Raw genomic sequence first — 17,986 nt, forward strand, 5'->3', positions numbered from 1 at the left:
CTCCAATGCATGAAAGTGAAAAGTGAAAGGGAAGTTGCTCAGTCGTACCCAACTTCTTCGCGACCCCATGGACCGCAGCCCACCAGGCTCCTCCGTCCATGGGACTTTCCAGGCAAAAGTACTGGAGTGGGGTGCCACTGCCTTCTCCACCATGTATACCATGGGCTTCCCTGGTGGCTCAGAGGTTAAAGTGTCTGCCTCCAGTGTGGGAGACCCGGGTTCGATCCCTGGGTTGGGAAGATCCCCCGGAGAAGGACTGTATACCTGGGACTCCCTAATTCCTGGGATAAACCTCCACAAGGCCCATTCCAGGGCCTGCGTGAATCTCTCCCCTGGGTCCCTCCTCTGGAAGGTGGCTTGGCCTGGACCTCACTCCTTGTGTGCACATTACACAGCCCATGCATGATCAAGGTGCAGCTGTTAGGAAGGGGTGGGTGGGCCTCGGACATGGGGGCAGGAGTATGCTGATATACCAGACAGGATGTGAGGCATGGGTGAAGGGAGAGAAACGGGCCTGCTGCAGGAAACGCCAGCTCTCATTCTACCGCTTCCTCCTGATACAAAACGCCTGAATCTAAGAATTAAAAATGCCACGCTGGCCTCTCAGGCCATTATGAAGGCATATTTGCTCTGAGAACAGAACATATTTGACTTGGTGGTGGTGGTTTAGTTGTTTCAGTCCGTGTCTGACTCTTGTGATCTTGTGGACTGTAGCCCCCCCGGCTCCTCTGTCCAAGGGATTTCCCAGGCAAGAATACTGGAGTTGGGTTGCCAGTTCCTTCTCCAGGGGATCTTCCTGACTCAGGGATGCAGGCAGTCTTCTGCACTGCAGGTGGATTCTTTACTGACTGAGCCACAAAGAAACCCCTTACCAGTTTATAATCTTGATTTATAAACATTCACACAGTCTATGGGTGCCCACTGTACTCCCATCTCAGAGCCCATGGATATCTGCAGTGGACTTGGTTCTCACGACGGTCACTCCTATATCTGACGCAGCAAAGATATTCTGTTCTTTTTATTTACTAAATTTCATATTTAAAGCTTAACTGGAATATTTTAAGTTACAAGACTCAGGCTCCCTTTCTGATTTACCTAGTTTTCCATCCATGGGGGGGGAAAAAAAGGATCACCAAAAAACTATATAAAAACAATCCAATTTCCATTCAGCCCACCAAAACGCCTCCTAGTCTAAAGCAGTGCTATTGTGAGGAATGGTTACAGGAAAAGAGGGTTTATTATCAGAATGAAAGGGTGGGGAGCTGTGAGCTGAGAAGGTTGCAGGTCCTTCTAGTTTACCATCAAAGACACCTCTTTGGCCTAGAGTATTTGCCTGCCCAGTGCTTTGGTATCGTAGTCACACTGTCAATACCAACCAAAGTCAGTCATTTATTGAGCACTTACTGTGGGTCAGGCACTTTGACAGTCGCTCATTTAACCCTTACCACCTGTGAAAGGGAGGCACAGAGAAGTTGCGGCCTCTCAGCAGGTAAGTGGCTAAGACTTGAACCTGGTTTTACATGAATTCAAAACCCATTTGAAAAGGAATATCTTTAAAAAAAATTATCCCCTACTTTTTAAATATAAAATTTCTTTTTAAAAGGGTGGATGTCATATTTCCAGCATAAGAATAAATGATTGAAAGTGGTTATATTAACCATATATCCAGAGAACGCAATGGCACCCCACTCCAGTACTTTTGCCTGGAAAATCCCATGGACGGAGGAGCCTGGTAGACTGCAGTCCATGGGGTTGCTAGAGTCGGACATGACTGAGCGACTTCACTTTCACTTTTCACTTTCATGCATTAGAGAAGGAAATGGCACCCCACTCCAGTGTTCTTGCCTGGAGAATCCCAGGGACGGGGAAGCCTGGTGGGCTGCCGTCTATGGGGTCACACAGAGTCAGACACGACTGAAGTGACTTAGTAGTAGTAGAAACCATATACCTAGTAAACATAATATATAATATATGTAATATAATACATATTTTTATATAGAAATAAAAACTTCTGGGAGTTAGTGTTTTATAAATTAAATAATGGAATATATATTGAGTTTTGTGGATATAAAGATATTTTCCTTCTCTTACCTCCTTAACAAGAGTCCAGGGAAAACTCTTAATGACACCAAAAAAAAAAAAAAAAAAAACCCACACATACACAAAAATTTTCACTCATTTATGCATTGAGGCCAAAGGTAGAATTAGAAAATAATCAGAAAAATGATATCACACACAAAAATGAATATGCTTAGAAAATGACAATGCTGCCATTGTAATGCTGTGTGATAAAAGAACTGTCAAAAGCCTCTAAAAAGTTTTTTATTCAGCAGAAAAGAAAAAAGATAAAACCAACTAAAACCTTCCAAAACTTTTGACTTTTACCTAAGTGCTGACCTAATTCAATAGTTTCCCAATGATAACTTGACCAGCCAATAAATAAAATATGCCTTTCTGGTGGAAAATATGCCTTTCTGTTTGACTTTCACTGAAATCTATGATTAATTGCCTCTCACAACCAGAATAACCACATTCAGCTTTGACAAGAACAAGTCTCATTACTTTTCTTAAGATGTGCTCCAGATATTTGTCCTTTTGGCTCTAAATTTAAGCATGTTGCTCAACTTTTAAAATATATTACATATTGGGTAGCCAATCTTAAATTATTATAACAAGAAATAAAAATTCTAAAGTGGCAATATTCCCTGTGACCAAGGCTTTGAATATATACGTCCCTTAGTCAAATCAATGAGAGTGTGCTGAACCAGGAAGCCACACTTACATAGTGCCTTGCCTGTATGGGTTGTGAGACTGCAGAAAGACTTGTTCTTAAGGGAAGTTGCGCAATCATTTCTTATTCTCCAGGAGAGCTTCAAGGGAGGGAAAGGCAGAGACTACTATCTGTCAAACAGAATTTGGCTCCAATGCTGCCTGAAGACATGAGAATGGATGTTATGGTCCTTTCCACATCAGAATGAGCATCTGTGATGTTGCAACAGATTCGGGCCACTTTCAACATCTTCCCAGTTGCATCGCTATCACTCGTTGGCCTCAGAAAGGAGGGCCTGTTCCAATCTCCCTTACAATTACCACTCTAATTATTACATTACACTTTCACAATTTAATCCCTTTATTTGCCTCACTGCTTTTTTGGGGCTAAGTAAGCACCACGGCGTGACGCCCGCTGATGTAGCTAGCAGGATAGCAGGGTAGCTGCAGTGCCTCCCAGCTGCCAGCTACAAGCACAGCCAGGTGGGCAAGTCCAGAGTCTAATCTGGACAGTGACATGTCTGTCTCCTGCTCAAAATCCTTGGAAGTTGCTCTTTCCAACATGGAGTATAACTGAGCACTAACACATCAATGCCAAGAACCACCCTGTGCTTCGCCCTGGGAAGCTTTTGGTAGCATTTCAGCATCTAAAGAAGCAGCAGCAGCAGAATTCCAATTGCTCTATTCCAAGGATCTCTGGTAAGTAACTACTGCATGGCTATTAACAGCTCAGCAATAGAATTTCTTTCTTTGTTTTTAAACAACTGTCAGGAAATGTTTGCACAAAGTGGTCCTATCTTTAGGACAACATACTGGAAATACATACTGAAGACCAAGTTGTTTAATCCTGCCCCCTAACCAAAAATCTCTGATATTCCCTCAAGGTTAGAGACATTTATAGGAGGAATTTACCTCAATCCACAAACCTCTGGGAACCAAGCTTTCATAAAACATGGCTAAGCTGAAACTCAAACCAATACACTGCCAGGCCCACAGTAGATTCTGAGTCAATCTTTGTTGACCCTGAGTCAATAGTTAGACCCCGAGTTGTGTAAACGGAGTTAACAAAATCAGATTACTAACAGTTTAGATCTGAGATGCTCTGCAGCGTCTGTATTCTAATATTGTGGGGCAATGGCTGCTAAGAACCCCCAGATTTGAAGTGTTTTCCTTCTCAAGTGCTGCAATCTAGTAAGTAGGCTGAGATGGCACGAGTAGTGAAGAATCCACCTGCCAACACAGGAGAAATGAAAGAGGAGTGGGTCAGGAAGATCTCCTGCAGGAGGAAATGGCACCCAACTCCAGTATTCTTGCCAGGAGAACCCCCTGGACAGAGGAGCCAGTCAGGCTACAGTTCTTAGCGTTGCAAAGAGTCAGACATGACTGAGCATCTGAGCACAGCACAAAGGTAGGCTGAAGGGCCTCCCTGGTGGCTCAGTGGTAAAGAACTTGCCTGCCAATGTAGGAGATGCAAGTTCTCTCCCTGGGTCAGGGAAATCCCCCGGGGAAGGAAATAGCAACCCATACCAGTCTTCTTGCCTGGGAAATCCCACGGACAGAAGAGCCTGGCGAGCTATAGTCCATGGGGTCGCAAAAGAGTCAGACAATACTTACCAACTAAGCAACAACAGCAAGAAGGCTGAAGAACTATGTTCAAATGCCCCAAAGTGAGAGGAAGCTTTGCATACAGACCATCATTGTTTTTACTTACTCACTTTACAAGTGATTTTGCATTTCGTTTTATCCAGAAGCATTCCTTGAGGTAGGTCTTAATGCCTTCACTTCACAGATGAGAATAAAGGAAATAAAGATCCCGTGGATGAAGGATTTTTGTAAGAAAATGCTAATAAAATATGGCAATGATGATCCATTAAATATGAAGATACAGCTAGGCAAATATTTAGGTAATTCATACGTACTCACACTAACTTGGCTTGTGTTCTTCAGTTAAATCTATGAAAGGTTATGAAAAGATGAGGCTGAAAGATCCGTTCTATTATATAAGCCACAATTTCTTGAACAACTGTGCACTTTAACTCTTTAACTGTGTGTTCATCAGCCATACTCAAGGAAACAATCACGTAATAGACAACACGAAAGCAAGTGGGAGATGGAACCACCTGTTCGACTAAGGACACTCCCTATAGTCTTCATTGCACCTGGGTGAGACTTGCCCTCACACATGCTCTTAAAAGAAAGGGTAGAAGACAACTCTGTGCCCATAAATGACTTCAGAATCACCTTTTGTGGGAACATTTAGAAGGATTAGAGTTTAACAAACATCATCTCTTTTGTGCTTTAAAAACCAGGAAGCATGTCACACAGTTATTAAACTGATTCCAGTTATGTCCGACAAGGGACCAGTAGATGACAAAGGAGACTTGCCAACGTTAAATCAGCAGCAACATGGTAACAGAGCTGTGGTTTCCAAACCCTGAGCATCAGAATCACCTGGAGGGCTTGGCAAAGCACATATTGCTGGGTCCACCCCCCAGGGATGCTGATGGAGGTCATCTGGGATGTTCTAACAAATTCCCCAATGATGCTGATACTCCTGAATCAGCTCACACTTTGAGAAGCACTGTTAAAGAACCGCACAGTACAGTGCAGTGGTTCTTAACCTCAGTTTTACCTGAAGCAGTAACTAGGAAGCTTTCAAAATCTCCACTTGCCCTGGCTGCACCCAAAGCCAATTAATTCCGAATTTGGGGGTACGAGCCCAGATAGCAGTATTTTTTTACATCTCCAGGTGACTCCAGTGAGCCCGCAAAGTTGAGAACCACTGATACACGGGAAGACACACTTGTGTCCATAACTAATTAAGAAGATAACATTTGTGGTTTGGTTTTATTTGGGACACACCATAAGGCCTGTGGGCTCTTGGTTTCCCCACCAGGGATTAACCTGGGCCCTCAGCAGTGAAAACGCGAAGGCCTTAACCATTGGACCACCAGGGAATCCCCAAAGAGACATCTTGTAAATCACTGAGCAGAATAGAATCACTGGTGCGCTAGAGGCACTCGATAAACAAAGATTCTTTCCTTCCTCTATTTTCTTGAAATTGTATCACAAAGAATATAGAAAGGTGAAATGTAATTTTCTGTAAGGATATATCTATCTATAGCTTTGAAAAGGAGCTGAGTTTTGTCTTTGTGGATTCCTAATTTAAAGGTCACATACAAATTTCAACCATAGTTTCTACATTTTTTTTGTGGGAAATAATACTGCTATTTATAAACCTGGAGATCTATAAAGTTTTGGTATGTCATACACGTTGGAGGCATATTTTATAATTTGGTATAGTTTGGTAGTTTTTTATATAAACTCATTAAAAAAGGTAGGGAAAGTGTGTCTAAGCATAGGAAAAGAAGGAAGGCCATAGAAAATTAAATTTGTCTCCAGAGGTGATTCTCAAAGTGTAGTCCCTGGATCAACAACAGCAGCAGCATCTGAAAATCTGTTAGAAATATAAATTCTCACACTGCTACCCAAGGCAGAGCTAATGAATCAGAAGCTCTGAGAGTGGGTGACCTGCATTTTCACAAGACCTCCAGGTGAGTGTGATGCCTACTCTAGTTTGAAAATCACTGGTCTGAAATATTTACTATTTTAGTTCTAAGAAGAACAGAAGAGGTAAAAACACAATTTATTCAGGGCATAGATAGGGCTTTCCTGGTGGCTCAGCAGTAAAGAATTTGCCTCCAAGGCAGGAGACAGCCTGCAATGCCTATGACATGGGTTCGATCCTGGGTCAGAAAGAACCTCTGGAGAAGGAAATGGCAATTCACTCCAGTATTCTTGCCCGGGGAAATCCCATGAACAGATGGGGTTGCCAGCACTGGACACACCTCTGCGACTAAACTACCACCACCACCATCCTGTACACATCAGTTCAGTTGCTATCTAGACCCCACACTGCTCTAATAATAGCTGTGCTCTTTTAAAAGTATCGCCAGGTGCAACCCTCACTCACCTTGAATCGTCCTCTTGAAGAATGCCTTGCAGGCTTCACAGGATGCTACCCCATAGTGGTACCCAGACGCGATGTCGCCACACACTAAACACAGTCTCTTGGGCATCGAGTTGAGCATGTATTCACACTTGGTCTGGGGATCTTCAACGATGGTGCTCGAGCAGTCATCATACAGTTTCCGGACAGGCCCGCTACCTCCTAGGATAGGAGCAGAAGGGTAGAGAGGTGGCGAGTCAAGTCCGTTCTGATGGCCATTCATGGTTGAACTGTAGCTCCCGCTGGCGTCCGAAGAGCCACCTGGGCTGTGGTGGTTGACGCTGTCCGTCAGGGAGGCCGGGCTGGAGGGTTCCGTCTTGATGAAGGACGAACAGCTGGAATCAATGTGTCGATCTTTGTTTGACATTCTGCAGAGAAGCCTGAGGTGGCGGGAGATACAAACAGAGGAGAAAAAGAAGGAGAGAGTGTCAAACACAGAGACCAAAAGAGGCAGAGACAAAGAGGAGGTGAAAAAAACAAGAGGAAATGGAAGGGAAGATTGAAGGAAGGAAAAAAAAAAAAAAGACAAGAATTCATATGTTAAAGACTTGGCTCCTCCAGAGTGCAGCCTAAGAGCTGGGGACTACACATCATTCGCTAGTCAATATCTCTTGTTCTACAACAAGGTAATCAGCATAAGGGCGTGACAGGGTTACATCAAAGTGCCCAGACAGACCATAAACAAAAGCTCCATGGGATCCATTTCCTTTCATTTTAATACCTTTCTCTTGGAGAAGCACTGTCAATATCTAAATCAACTCTCTAGATTCTAAATTTATCCACGGAAGAAGAGTAATTTGTAAGGTCTGTATCATTTCTAAAATTACATTTATCCTCACTCTACTTTTCTCATCCATTTTCTGATGTTGCAATCATTGTACTACGAGCAGAACCCAACTTTTATTGTCAAGACCAAACAGATGATTCCTCGGCTCTGTAATTACTGTTTGTCAGCATGCTTCCATAAGCATAACCGTGTCTTTTATTGATCTAAGACACATACGGAATATATCCTCACTCACTTTGCCTCTTTATTTAAACTGCTCTATTTCCTAGACATTTAGCGATATAGGAAGATTTCAAGGATAAAATTCTCGCCAATATTTAAGGATTATTTCCTCGAGCCCACAAAACAGGGCAATGATTACCGGTATCGATTAATAAATATGTACACGTGTTTACGAGTGTATGTGTTTGCGTGTGTGATCTACCACCGTCAACAACAAGAATCACTAAAAGCCATTTGAGCCTTCAGTCTACCTGTGAATCTATAATCTGATACTCTATACTGAGGCAAGTAAGGATGTATCAGATTTTGTCCTGAAAAAATAAGGCTTGTGGTGGTCTCTTTTTTTCGCCTTCCTTTGCTCTTTTAACATCATACCTCCTAAAAGGAAATATGATGAAGCAGCTAATCTGATGAACTCTCTCTTTTTTAGAAGAAACAGTCCATCCCTCTTACTTTGTCGGACCCACAAGTGATTAAATTTCTAAAGAGGTAATTAGATGAAAAGACGTAACTGGTCCTATTTTCTTTCCGGTTAGCCACAGTGCAAAACCCCTTTTAGCAAAGTCTCTAAGAACCTTCTGAGAGCCCACTAGAGGAAGAAGAGGTGACAGCTGAGAAAGAGACTAAGATAATTGCTTCCCAGTGGAAAGCTGATTTATGGGAACCCCACAGGGTGACGGTCATTCACTGGAATTTGGGGGAGTATGCCACAGGATAACCGAAAGGATGCAATTACCTCTTTCCCTATAAATCTAATGATATTTTATCACTGTACAAATTTCATGCTCTCCTCTGGGCACCCCGCTCCCCAAAGTCCTCCGCTGTTCTGTTACTTTCAAACGAAGAAAAATACGGCTCTTTCCTATCAGGGAACATTCACTGAACAGTTCCAAGAAGGGGGTCTCAAGTGCCTCTACAACCAGAATGTGCCTCCTAACCTAGTAGATTGCCCACTGGAAGTTCTGCACCGCTTTCTCAAGGAAAGCAAGCTCAGGATGCGAAGAAAACAAAACAGGAAGGAGAAATCCACAAAAATACCTTCTTGCTTTCGCCCACCCACTCATGTGGTCCTTTCCTGGAGAAGCAACGAAAGGAAAAATATCCCCCTTGCCAGCCTGAACCAGGCTTCTGCTCCCTCCCACCTCGGCTGCCTCGTCCCCTTCACTGTTAATGAGCGCTGTAATTAATAGATCGCTCTCCTTGTCTCCAGGCTTGCACCCTGGGCTAAGCACTTTTCCTCAAGTCAACGTTTGAAAGAAAGCGGGTCGGCACTGACTTACAGCAGCCCTGCGAATTCCTTTTAATTTAAAGCACTTACCCCACCACTTCACTTATTACCTTATAATTACTGGACTGCTCGCACATACATTATGATCTTAGACTAGAGTTAGAAGTTATTAGGGTACTAAAACACGGTTGCTCCCCTTTCCTCTCTCCCGCACTGATTTTCTCATAGCGACGACAATTAACTCTTTCGCCATCTGCCTGTGAGGCACCATTTTTTCATCTTTTTTTTTTTTTTCCCTTTCTTCCTGAGGACAGTTGCTTTGAACCGCTTAATCATAAAACAGATTACGCTTTCTCCAGGTCCTCTTCTCTCTTTGATTGTTCAATTTTATACCAATTTCCTTTCCTTTGAGCTTTTTTCTCATGGACTTCTAAAATGAGCAGCACTCTTCACTGAGGAACAAGGGCAGGAATCACCCTCCTATTCATGGAAGTGGTATTTGCCAAGTCACCAAATGTTTATGGGTCAAATGCATGTTGTTAATAAGGTCTTTGAAAAATTGGGTATCTCCAGCCAGCCGTTTCCTGGAAAATCTCAGTCCCTAACTTTGCAATTATCTGGATGGAATCAAGAAAATTCACAAAGTTCACGCAGTCAGCGAAGCCTTGGGACGGGTGCAACCTCTCTTCCTACACAAGTCTGGCCACCGCAGCTGTAAATGAAAGTGAACAAGCTGGATTTGTGCTGTAGGTTTTACAGGCTTCTTCTCAGACTTGAAGCGCTTCCTTCATGAACACTTTCTGCTCAGTGGAAATAATAATAGAGCTGCCATTTATCAAGTGCTTCCTAGGCAACAGGCACTGACCTGAGTACTTTACAAATATTTTCTCATTTAATCCCCAAGACGGTCTTGTGAGGGAGGTATGCCTCTTTAGAACACAGACCCTCAGACATTATACAATTTCCTGAAAGTCATACAGTTTGGAAGTGAAAAAACCGAGATTTGAACTCAGGGCTGACTCCAAAGTCCAGTGCAGAAATGTCTTCAAGCCAACAGAGAGTCTTGCAATGTGTTTGCTGACTTTTTAAAAAATAGCCAAGCAAGGAGAGGTAGAGATGGCACACACAGAGGGTCTAAGACATTCACGCTCACCCATGAGTGCAAAGGTGGCTGAAGGAGCCACCACCGCCCTGGCGACAGGGCTGCCCTGTTGAGTCACCCTCCCCAGAATTTGGAGTGACACCAAAACCGAAGCAGAAAGAACACAGTTGTCTCCTAATTACTACTTAGCTCATTACACCGAACATTTCCTAGACACCATTACATTATACCCTAAAACTACAGTGGGTCTTAATTCTCTCCCTCTCTGTCTCTGAAATTCTACAGCTCTATTATTCAAGCCTGAAATATTCACAACTATCTATAAATTCAATTGTCAGCTGGTGGGTTTTATTCTAGACTTCACTTCAATCTAAAATTAGAGGCACTAAAATTCACATTAACTCTAAGAGGAATGTAGTGAATAAGACTTTATTTCAAAAGAACACCTTTTTGTCAGAAAGAACCATTTTCAAGATGATGGCTTTATCTGGAGCCAAAGAGAATAAGCCCGATTCCACATTGTGCTGTTAACGCAGAAATTTTAGGTCACATTGGATTAATAAAAATCTAAATTTAGTTAAGAATTACGAATAGAAATAACATGTGTTGGAAAATGTGGGAAATATTTATTTTAAAGCCTACGTAGAGTTGCTTTTATTATTTCAAGGGAAGTGATGGGAGGCACAAGGGAAAAAGAGAAGTAACTTTCTCAAAATCTTTTCTGAGTGTACACCCTGAGAATAAATGAGAGAGAAATAACCATGTCAATAATAACATTTAGTTTCTGTATAAGAAACAAAATTTGAGGCTGTGACAGCCTTCTAGAAGCCAGGGACATTTCAGTGCTTTAGAAAGCATTTTCAACACAGTCCGAGATACAGTCTTCAGTATTCTATGTAAATCCCAGATATGTTCTATCATATACTCTATATTGTTGTTGTTCAGGTGTTAAGTCGTGCCTGACTCTTCTGCGGTCCCATGGGCTGTAGCCTGCCAGGCTCCTCTGTCCATGGGATTTCCCAGGCCAGGGACTGAAATCAAGTCTCCTGCATTGGCAGGCAGATTCTTTACCCCTGAGCCACCAGGAAAGCCCTTATATTCTATAGATGTTCTACTGTATAATATATATATTTATATATAAAGTCTGATGATCATGCTTCTACATAGGAACTTCTTTTTATTTTTTTATTTTATACTAGAGTATCGCCAATTAACAATGCTGTGATAGTTTCGGATGGACAGCAAAGGGACTCAGCCATACATACATATATATATATCCATTCTCTTCCAACTGTCCCTCCTATCTAGGCCTCGACACAACACTGAGCAGAGTTCCTTGTATTATATAGGAGGTCCTTGTTGATTATCCGTTTTAGATGAGTGTACCTGTCTGTCCCAAACTCCCTAACTATCTCTCCCCACCATCCTTCCCCCCTGGCAACTGTAAGTTCTCTAGGTCAGTGCTTCTGTTTTCTGTTTTGTAAATAACATAGGAACTTTGCGCCCAGCCTTGCCTAAGGGGCAGCAAGAGTAAAATTTATCTTTGTTGTTAGATACTAGTCATCAAGCAAATAAAGCTTCCTGGTTGCTGGCCTATATAAACATGTAATTTTAGAAAGTTGATTAGTTGTTCCCTGGTGGCTCAGAGGTTAAAGCGTCTGCCTGGAATGAGGGAGACCGGGGTTCGATCCCTGGGTCAGGAAGATCCCCTGGAGAAGGAAATGGCAACCCACTCCAGTACTCTTGCCTGGAGAATCCCATGGAGGGAGGAGCCTGGTAGGCTACTATACTAGTCCACGGGGTCACAAAGAGTCGGACACCACTGAGCGACTTCACTTTCACTTTCATAGGTGTGCATGTAAAAGGAGAAAGTAAATAAAATAAAAAAATAAGGATCAGTTAAAGTTGCTGTTGTAGGGGAAAACCAGATAATCTGTAATTAATATCCCAAATATAATTATCAAGCTTGATTTGAGAGATGGTACTAGATCCAGGTAAATGTGTGATTGTGAGTGAACTGCCATGACTTTGTGGGCAATGTATAAGCATCCAGCGTGGTCTGGATTTCCCAGAAGGGACTTAAGCCTATGTTCCCTAGGCTTATATATAATTATATATTATTAACCCTTTCACCAAAATTGAAGTTCTTAACAAGTAGCTGCCTTTCACCTTTTGAATTTTATACCAAACTCGAGTTCTTTGCTATTTTATTTTCCTCCTCAAATACGGTGCATCAATGCAACACGCGTGTAAAGGTCTTCTTTGACTTTCCTGATTGTAAAACAAAGGCAAGATTTTTTTTTAAACTTTTATCATACCTATTTCAGTGACAGACACCTTAATAGCTAAATAGGTGACAACCATTTTATTTTCTTCCTTGTCATCCTTGCTGCTGCTACTGCTGCTAAGTCGCTTCAGTCGTGTCCAACTCTGTGCGACCCCATAGATGGCAGCCCACCAGCCTCCCCCGTCCCTGGGATTCTCCAGGCAAGAACACTGGAGTGCGTTGCCATTTCCTACTCCAATGCATGAAAGTGAAAAGTGAAAGTGAAGTCGCTCCGTCGTGTCTGACTCTTAGTGACCCCATGGACTGCAGCCTACCAGGATCCTCCATCCATGGGATTTTCCAGGCAAGAGTACTGGAGTGGGGTGCCAAAATACCCATCATCATTATAGATTCCAAACATTTTATCAATATATCTCCCAAATTTTTATGCATTAACAATGAAGCCAGCAAACCTGCAAGTTTACAAATAAGAAGAAAACAACAGAAAACAGAACCTGTGACTTTCCTGGTGGTTCAGTGGCTAAAGAATCCACTTTCAATGCATGGGTTTCAATGCAGGGGGCATGGGTTCAACCCTGATTGGGGACCTAAGAACCTACCTGCTGTGTGGGGTGGCCAAAAAATATCCTTAATTCTCTCACTGAGTCCAGAGAATTTCAGGGCTGAAAAGCAGGGTGCTCAAGTCCTATCACTCATCACTTACCTATTTAAAATGGGAACAAATCTCTAAGAACTGATCAATTTTCTACCAGCTGAAATCACCCGATTGAATATTTCAGTATTTTTCTTTCAAAAAATAAGAAGCTTTTGTTAGCCTTTAGGTTTGGGGTTTTGCTTTTATGCTTTCAGAAGAAAACCTCCAAGACTAAGGCTGCAGACCCCAGAGGCCCAGGCTTCAAAGCTGTAACCCTAGCAGCTCCCATGGCAGAGTCTGAGTTACAACTTCAAGCACACCACTTTACAATGAGCTTTTTTTTTTTTCCCTCCATGCTTCAATTAATTGCACTCTCCTAAAGTGGCAAAATGTGAATCACTTAGTAACAAAATGGGCACCAGCTGCTATTGTCAGAGAATGATGATGCTGAAGAAAGAGAAAGCAACGGAATGAAGTGTCATGTCAGAAATCAACGGTGCAACGTGTGATTTGAGAAAACATGACTACTTTACAGAGACAGGGTGTCATTATGGCATCACAGTAATACGCTGCTTTGACAACTGCTGGGTCTAACATATCATCATTGCATTAAGGTACACTGGCTTAGTTGGGGAAAGAAGACAGAGGATTTTTTCTTTTAATAAGAAATATCTGCAGGTCTGCCTGGTTAACCCAATAGAAAGAGATCATTAATTGCAAAGAAAGAACTGTACATCATGATTCACACGCTCAGAAAGATTAAAACACGTGCGCATGTAAGCACGCGCACACACACACACAGTTATCATTTTAGGGCTTCTTTAATAAACGCTGAGGTCCATCTAACGCAAGAAACGTCTGCCTAAAAGAACCACAAGGATGTAGTGGCCGGTTCTTGATTGTCTGAACAAGTAACTTGTGCATTTAGTCTAAAAGATTCTGTGCAAGTAATACTAGTATGAAAAGGCCAAGGTAAAAACCTTTACAAGTTCCAGAACAGCAACGTCACGTCACTCTCCAACTGTTCTATTTTGATTTCCCCCCAGTGCTACTTTATTTTTCTCCTATTCAGTTGGTCACTGAAATTAAATTTTACATAAATAAAAGACTCTTTGCAATTTACTCTGGTCAAGAACAACAGTAACCAAACAGCTCCTCACAAAGCTGGTGCTTGAGTCACTGACAGATGTAGCTAAGCTGTATGAGAACCAGGGGCTAGCTCCTTCAAATGACAAATCGGAGCATCTATCTAAGCCGAACCCTTTGCCAATCCTATCAAAGGCTTTACCAAGCAAAGAAATTTAGGACAAAAAAAGAGACCTGCAACTCATTTCTGGTGAGTTGTTGAAAGGAACACACCCCAAAATGTAACTTTTGTGTGTGAGTGTGTGTGGGGGTATTCAATCGCTCAGTCAAGTCCGACTCTTTGAAACCCCTTGGACCGCAGCCCACCAGGCTCCTCTGCCCATGGAATTTCTCAGGCAAGAATACTGGAGTGGGTTGCCATTGCCTCCTCCAGGGGATCTTCCTGACCCAGGGATTGGACCCACATCTCCTGAATCTCCTACACTGCAGGTGAATTCTTTACTGCTGAGCCATCTGGGAAGCCCTTATATAATTTCATACCTAGGGCTGAACCATGACCAGGAAGGACTTTGTTGAAACTCTATCTGCTTTGAGGACTTCAGAGTTCAGCGATCTTTTCTTACTCAATTTTCCTCTGAAGCTAGGTCTGTCAACTATGCTGGTATAGTCACTGAAATGCCAGGTCCTAGGACTCCCTCCATCCCAGACAAACCAGGATGGTTGGCCATCCAACTGGACGCAGAGAAACACCTATAAAACCCTGTGCCTCTCCTTCTGCGGATGTACCTAAAACAAAAGAAGGGAAACGGATTATATTCCTTTTCGGTAAAGAGAAATGCAGTAATAACACTAAGGGTGTTCTAACGCGTACCGGTCAGAAAGTGCCAGCATCCCTATCTTACTACGCCATACCAGCCAGACCCATCTCCATGTACTATTTTGGACATAGGAAATCCCAACTGCTTCCATTTGTCTTGCCAGGTGATTTCTGATGCTTCCTGGTTGATAAACTTTATTAATGGGAAAAGAAACGGTTCTGTGGTATCACAGTATGTTGCTCATTATGGTTGTTGACAGTTTCTGTATTTAAGGATTCGATCTGATGCAGAGGTGCTTAGTAGTGTAATCCTTAGCTTGTTTTCCTGGACCTATTTCAATCTGGGGGTGAGCATCCCTCGTTTATAGCTCTAAATACAGTAACTGAGCTACTGGCAAATCAATAAAAACTGTTAAATGCATAATAATGCAGGGTAATTGCATACATGATGTTTTGCATTATTAACTGTCTGAGCTTTTCTTTAATATAATGGGCACTCATGTAATATAGAGCAGCTATAAGTCTATAAAATATACACAGTTTATACGAACCGTGATGCTGCTTAAAACTCTGGCTTATCACCTACATCGGCTTTGAAGGAAGACTTCTCCTCCACTGCCAAGTCCAAATCAATTCTTATGACATTACTTTATAACTAACATGATATTTAACTGATGATGGCCATTAGCTATTATACAGATTGCCTTCAAGGACTGAACAGTAGGGGGAAAATACCACTTAGTTTAAACAAACTTCTGCCATGTAATCAATATTATTGAGGCAAATTAAGTGTCTTAACAAGTGTGTATATTTGCCCTAATGCAGCTTAATTAACTATATCCTCACCACTGCCCAAGTCCTGGTCACCTATGGATGTCAGAAGACAAGAAATGTCTAGTCAGAAACTCAGATGCACAACAGATGCAAAACAAGCATTTTTATCTCCAGTCTCTAAGAGGACTTCTTTCTTTACACACGTTACTCTCCTGGGACCCAAAGTCAGAGGACAGGAGGGCTTTAGAATTGTGTACCCTATGTCTTGATGTAGGAAACACCCAAGTGCCCAGACTGCTATCCCCAGGCTAGAGTGAAACAGCCCTGGGCAAAAGGTGGGGACCACTACCAAAAAAAAAAGACAAAAACAAAAAACCCTAAGATAAATCAAAATGAAGCTTAGGATATATGCTGAATGTAACATTTATTCGGTCTTAAGAGATTTACTACGCCATGAGCAGACCTCCTCTGCAGTAAGCTTTCTAGAGAAAGGAAATTGTCTCCTCCTTCTACAAATCTCTGGTCTTTCAAACAGAAATATGGATCAATAACGTTTGCTTGTGTTCAGACAATTCCGTTTTCAAGCAGTCAAGGAGTACACTGAAGAGAAAAAGCGGACACAGCAGTAGGGGGTACTGACAGCTCAATGAAGACCTTCTCACAGCATCTCGCTAGAGGAGAAATAAACAGACAGGGAACTCATAGAAAGTCTATGCACTGATCTTTACAAATTACAGTCGAATATAGATGCTTTACACACACACACTGCAGTGACGGAGTTCACAAATCAAATCCACGTCAATGAGAGAGCTCAGGCTGTCTGAATCTCCCTTTCTTATTCTCTTTGCTACACTGGAACAGGAAATAAGAATGCTGTCCGGAGTGGATGTAAGGATACTGAGATCATAGTACTGATGTCACCCTTTACTCATTTAAGAAAATGTTTTGCAAAAGCGATTACAATGACCAATAAGCCAGCTGCCTCCACAGAGACGGGCCAGTTTCTTTGGAGTGGAACTCTGCAACATCCCCGGAAACCAGGTGAATCACAACAGCAAAAAAACCTAGATGCTGAGAAGGAATCCTTGTTGAAATAAATGTTGCTTCGCGTTTACAGGAACATTTCGCGTCTTACAGGGAGCGTCACGGTAGCACCGCAGATAATAAACCACATTTCTTCCTATTGGACAGTAGTTAAACTATATTTATACTTTTAACTTAATAGCTTAGTCTGCAGTAGTTAACATCTGGATGCAAAAGCAGCTGGTCTGGGGTGATGTATGAGAGCAGAGGTTACCATGATATTCTGTTGGTATCAGGTGCTATTCAGCTGAAGTAGGAGAGTGGGGGGAGGGATGGGAAAGGGGAAATCAGCTAATTATTAATCCTAAGACTCCTTCCTCTGTATTCCCTTTTTTTTAATAAAAGCATGTCATTGAGCTAGCTGCCTGAAGAGAAGGTGAAGCTTAAAGACCCACGCCACTATTTGCAGGCAAGGAAAAATAACATAGATACACACATACATTTAACTCAAGCCATAGAAGTGACGAAGGATTTGTTCTGTAGCAGAATGGATTTTGTAAAAGGGATTATGCAGCAGTGAGACACCATCCAGCGAAGCCAGTGGAAGCCATCGAGGGGCCAGGATTTCAGATCGGAAGGACTCAGTGGTGGTTTGTCAAAGACCCAAAGACAAACATGCAGAGAAAAATTCCTAAAATCTTCTCAGTTCTGGAAAACTGATTCAAAAATGTAGGACACCAGAGTTCCCACACTTTGTCTGTTTCTCTCATTTCTCAGGAAACCCTGCCTTCTTACAGGGCTGGGGGGAGGAGAAGTGTGCTTCCAGGCGGGGACCTGGGGTGGAGTGACCTAAGGCAGGCCGCTAAGGCACTCTGATCCTCTATCTTCTTTCTTACTTGTCAGATGGGAGGATGTGCTGAAGTGCTTTCTAAAATAACTCCTGCCTTTTAAAATATATACAGTTTACTCAAATAAAACCCACACTGGCTTGTGACTCAGATGAGACCTGAGAGCAAGGCCTACTGCATGAAAGCGTCCTTCCCAAACTTCTGTTTGTTTCCTTGACTGCTACTGCACTCAGCCGCTGTGGAGGTCAGGGCAGTGCGTGCATGTGCTGTGTGTGTGTGCTGGAGGAGAAAGAAAAAGTACTCCAACAACTTGCAGTGGGTGGTGGTGTGTGTGTGTTTGTGTGTGTGTGTGCTGGAGGAGAAAGAAAAAGTACTTCAACAACTTGCAGTGTGTGTGTGG

General features: G+C 42.5%; 1 protein-coding gene across 3 annotated transcripts in view; it reads right to left on the minus strand.

The window, feature by feature from the left end:
- ESRRG (estrogen related receptor gamma) overlaps positions 1 to 17,986 on the minus strand; it is a 240,935-nt gene that overhangs the window by 185,881 nt on the left and 37,068 nt on the right. Inside the window, exon 2 of one of the 3 annotated variants that reach the window (XM_068986026.1) lies at positions 6,743 to 7,158. In XM_068986026.1, the coding sequence (XP_068842127.1) occupies positions 6,743 to 7,158 (416 nt within the window). Of the gene's footprint in view, positions 1 to 6,742; positions 7,159 to 17,986 lie in introns of those variants that run through there. The other 2 variants (XM_068986028.1, XM_068986027.1) reach the window with 2 other exon arrangements.

This window comes from Capricornis sumatraensis, chromosome 14 (assembly GCF_032405125.1).
Source record: "Capricornis sumatraensis isolate serow.1 chromosome 14, serow.2, whole genome shotgun sequence".
In the NCBI taxonomy this organism is placed as follows: domain Eukaryota; kingdom Metazoa; phylum Chordata; class Mammalia; order Artiodactyla; family Bovidae; genus Capricornis; species Capricornis sumatraensis.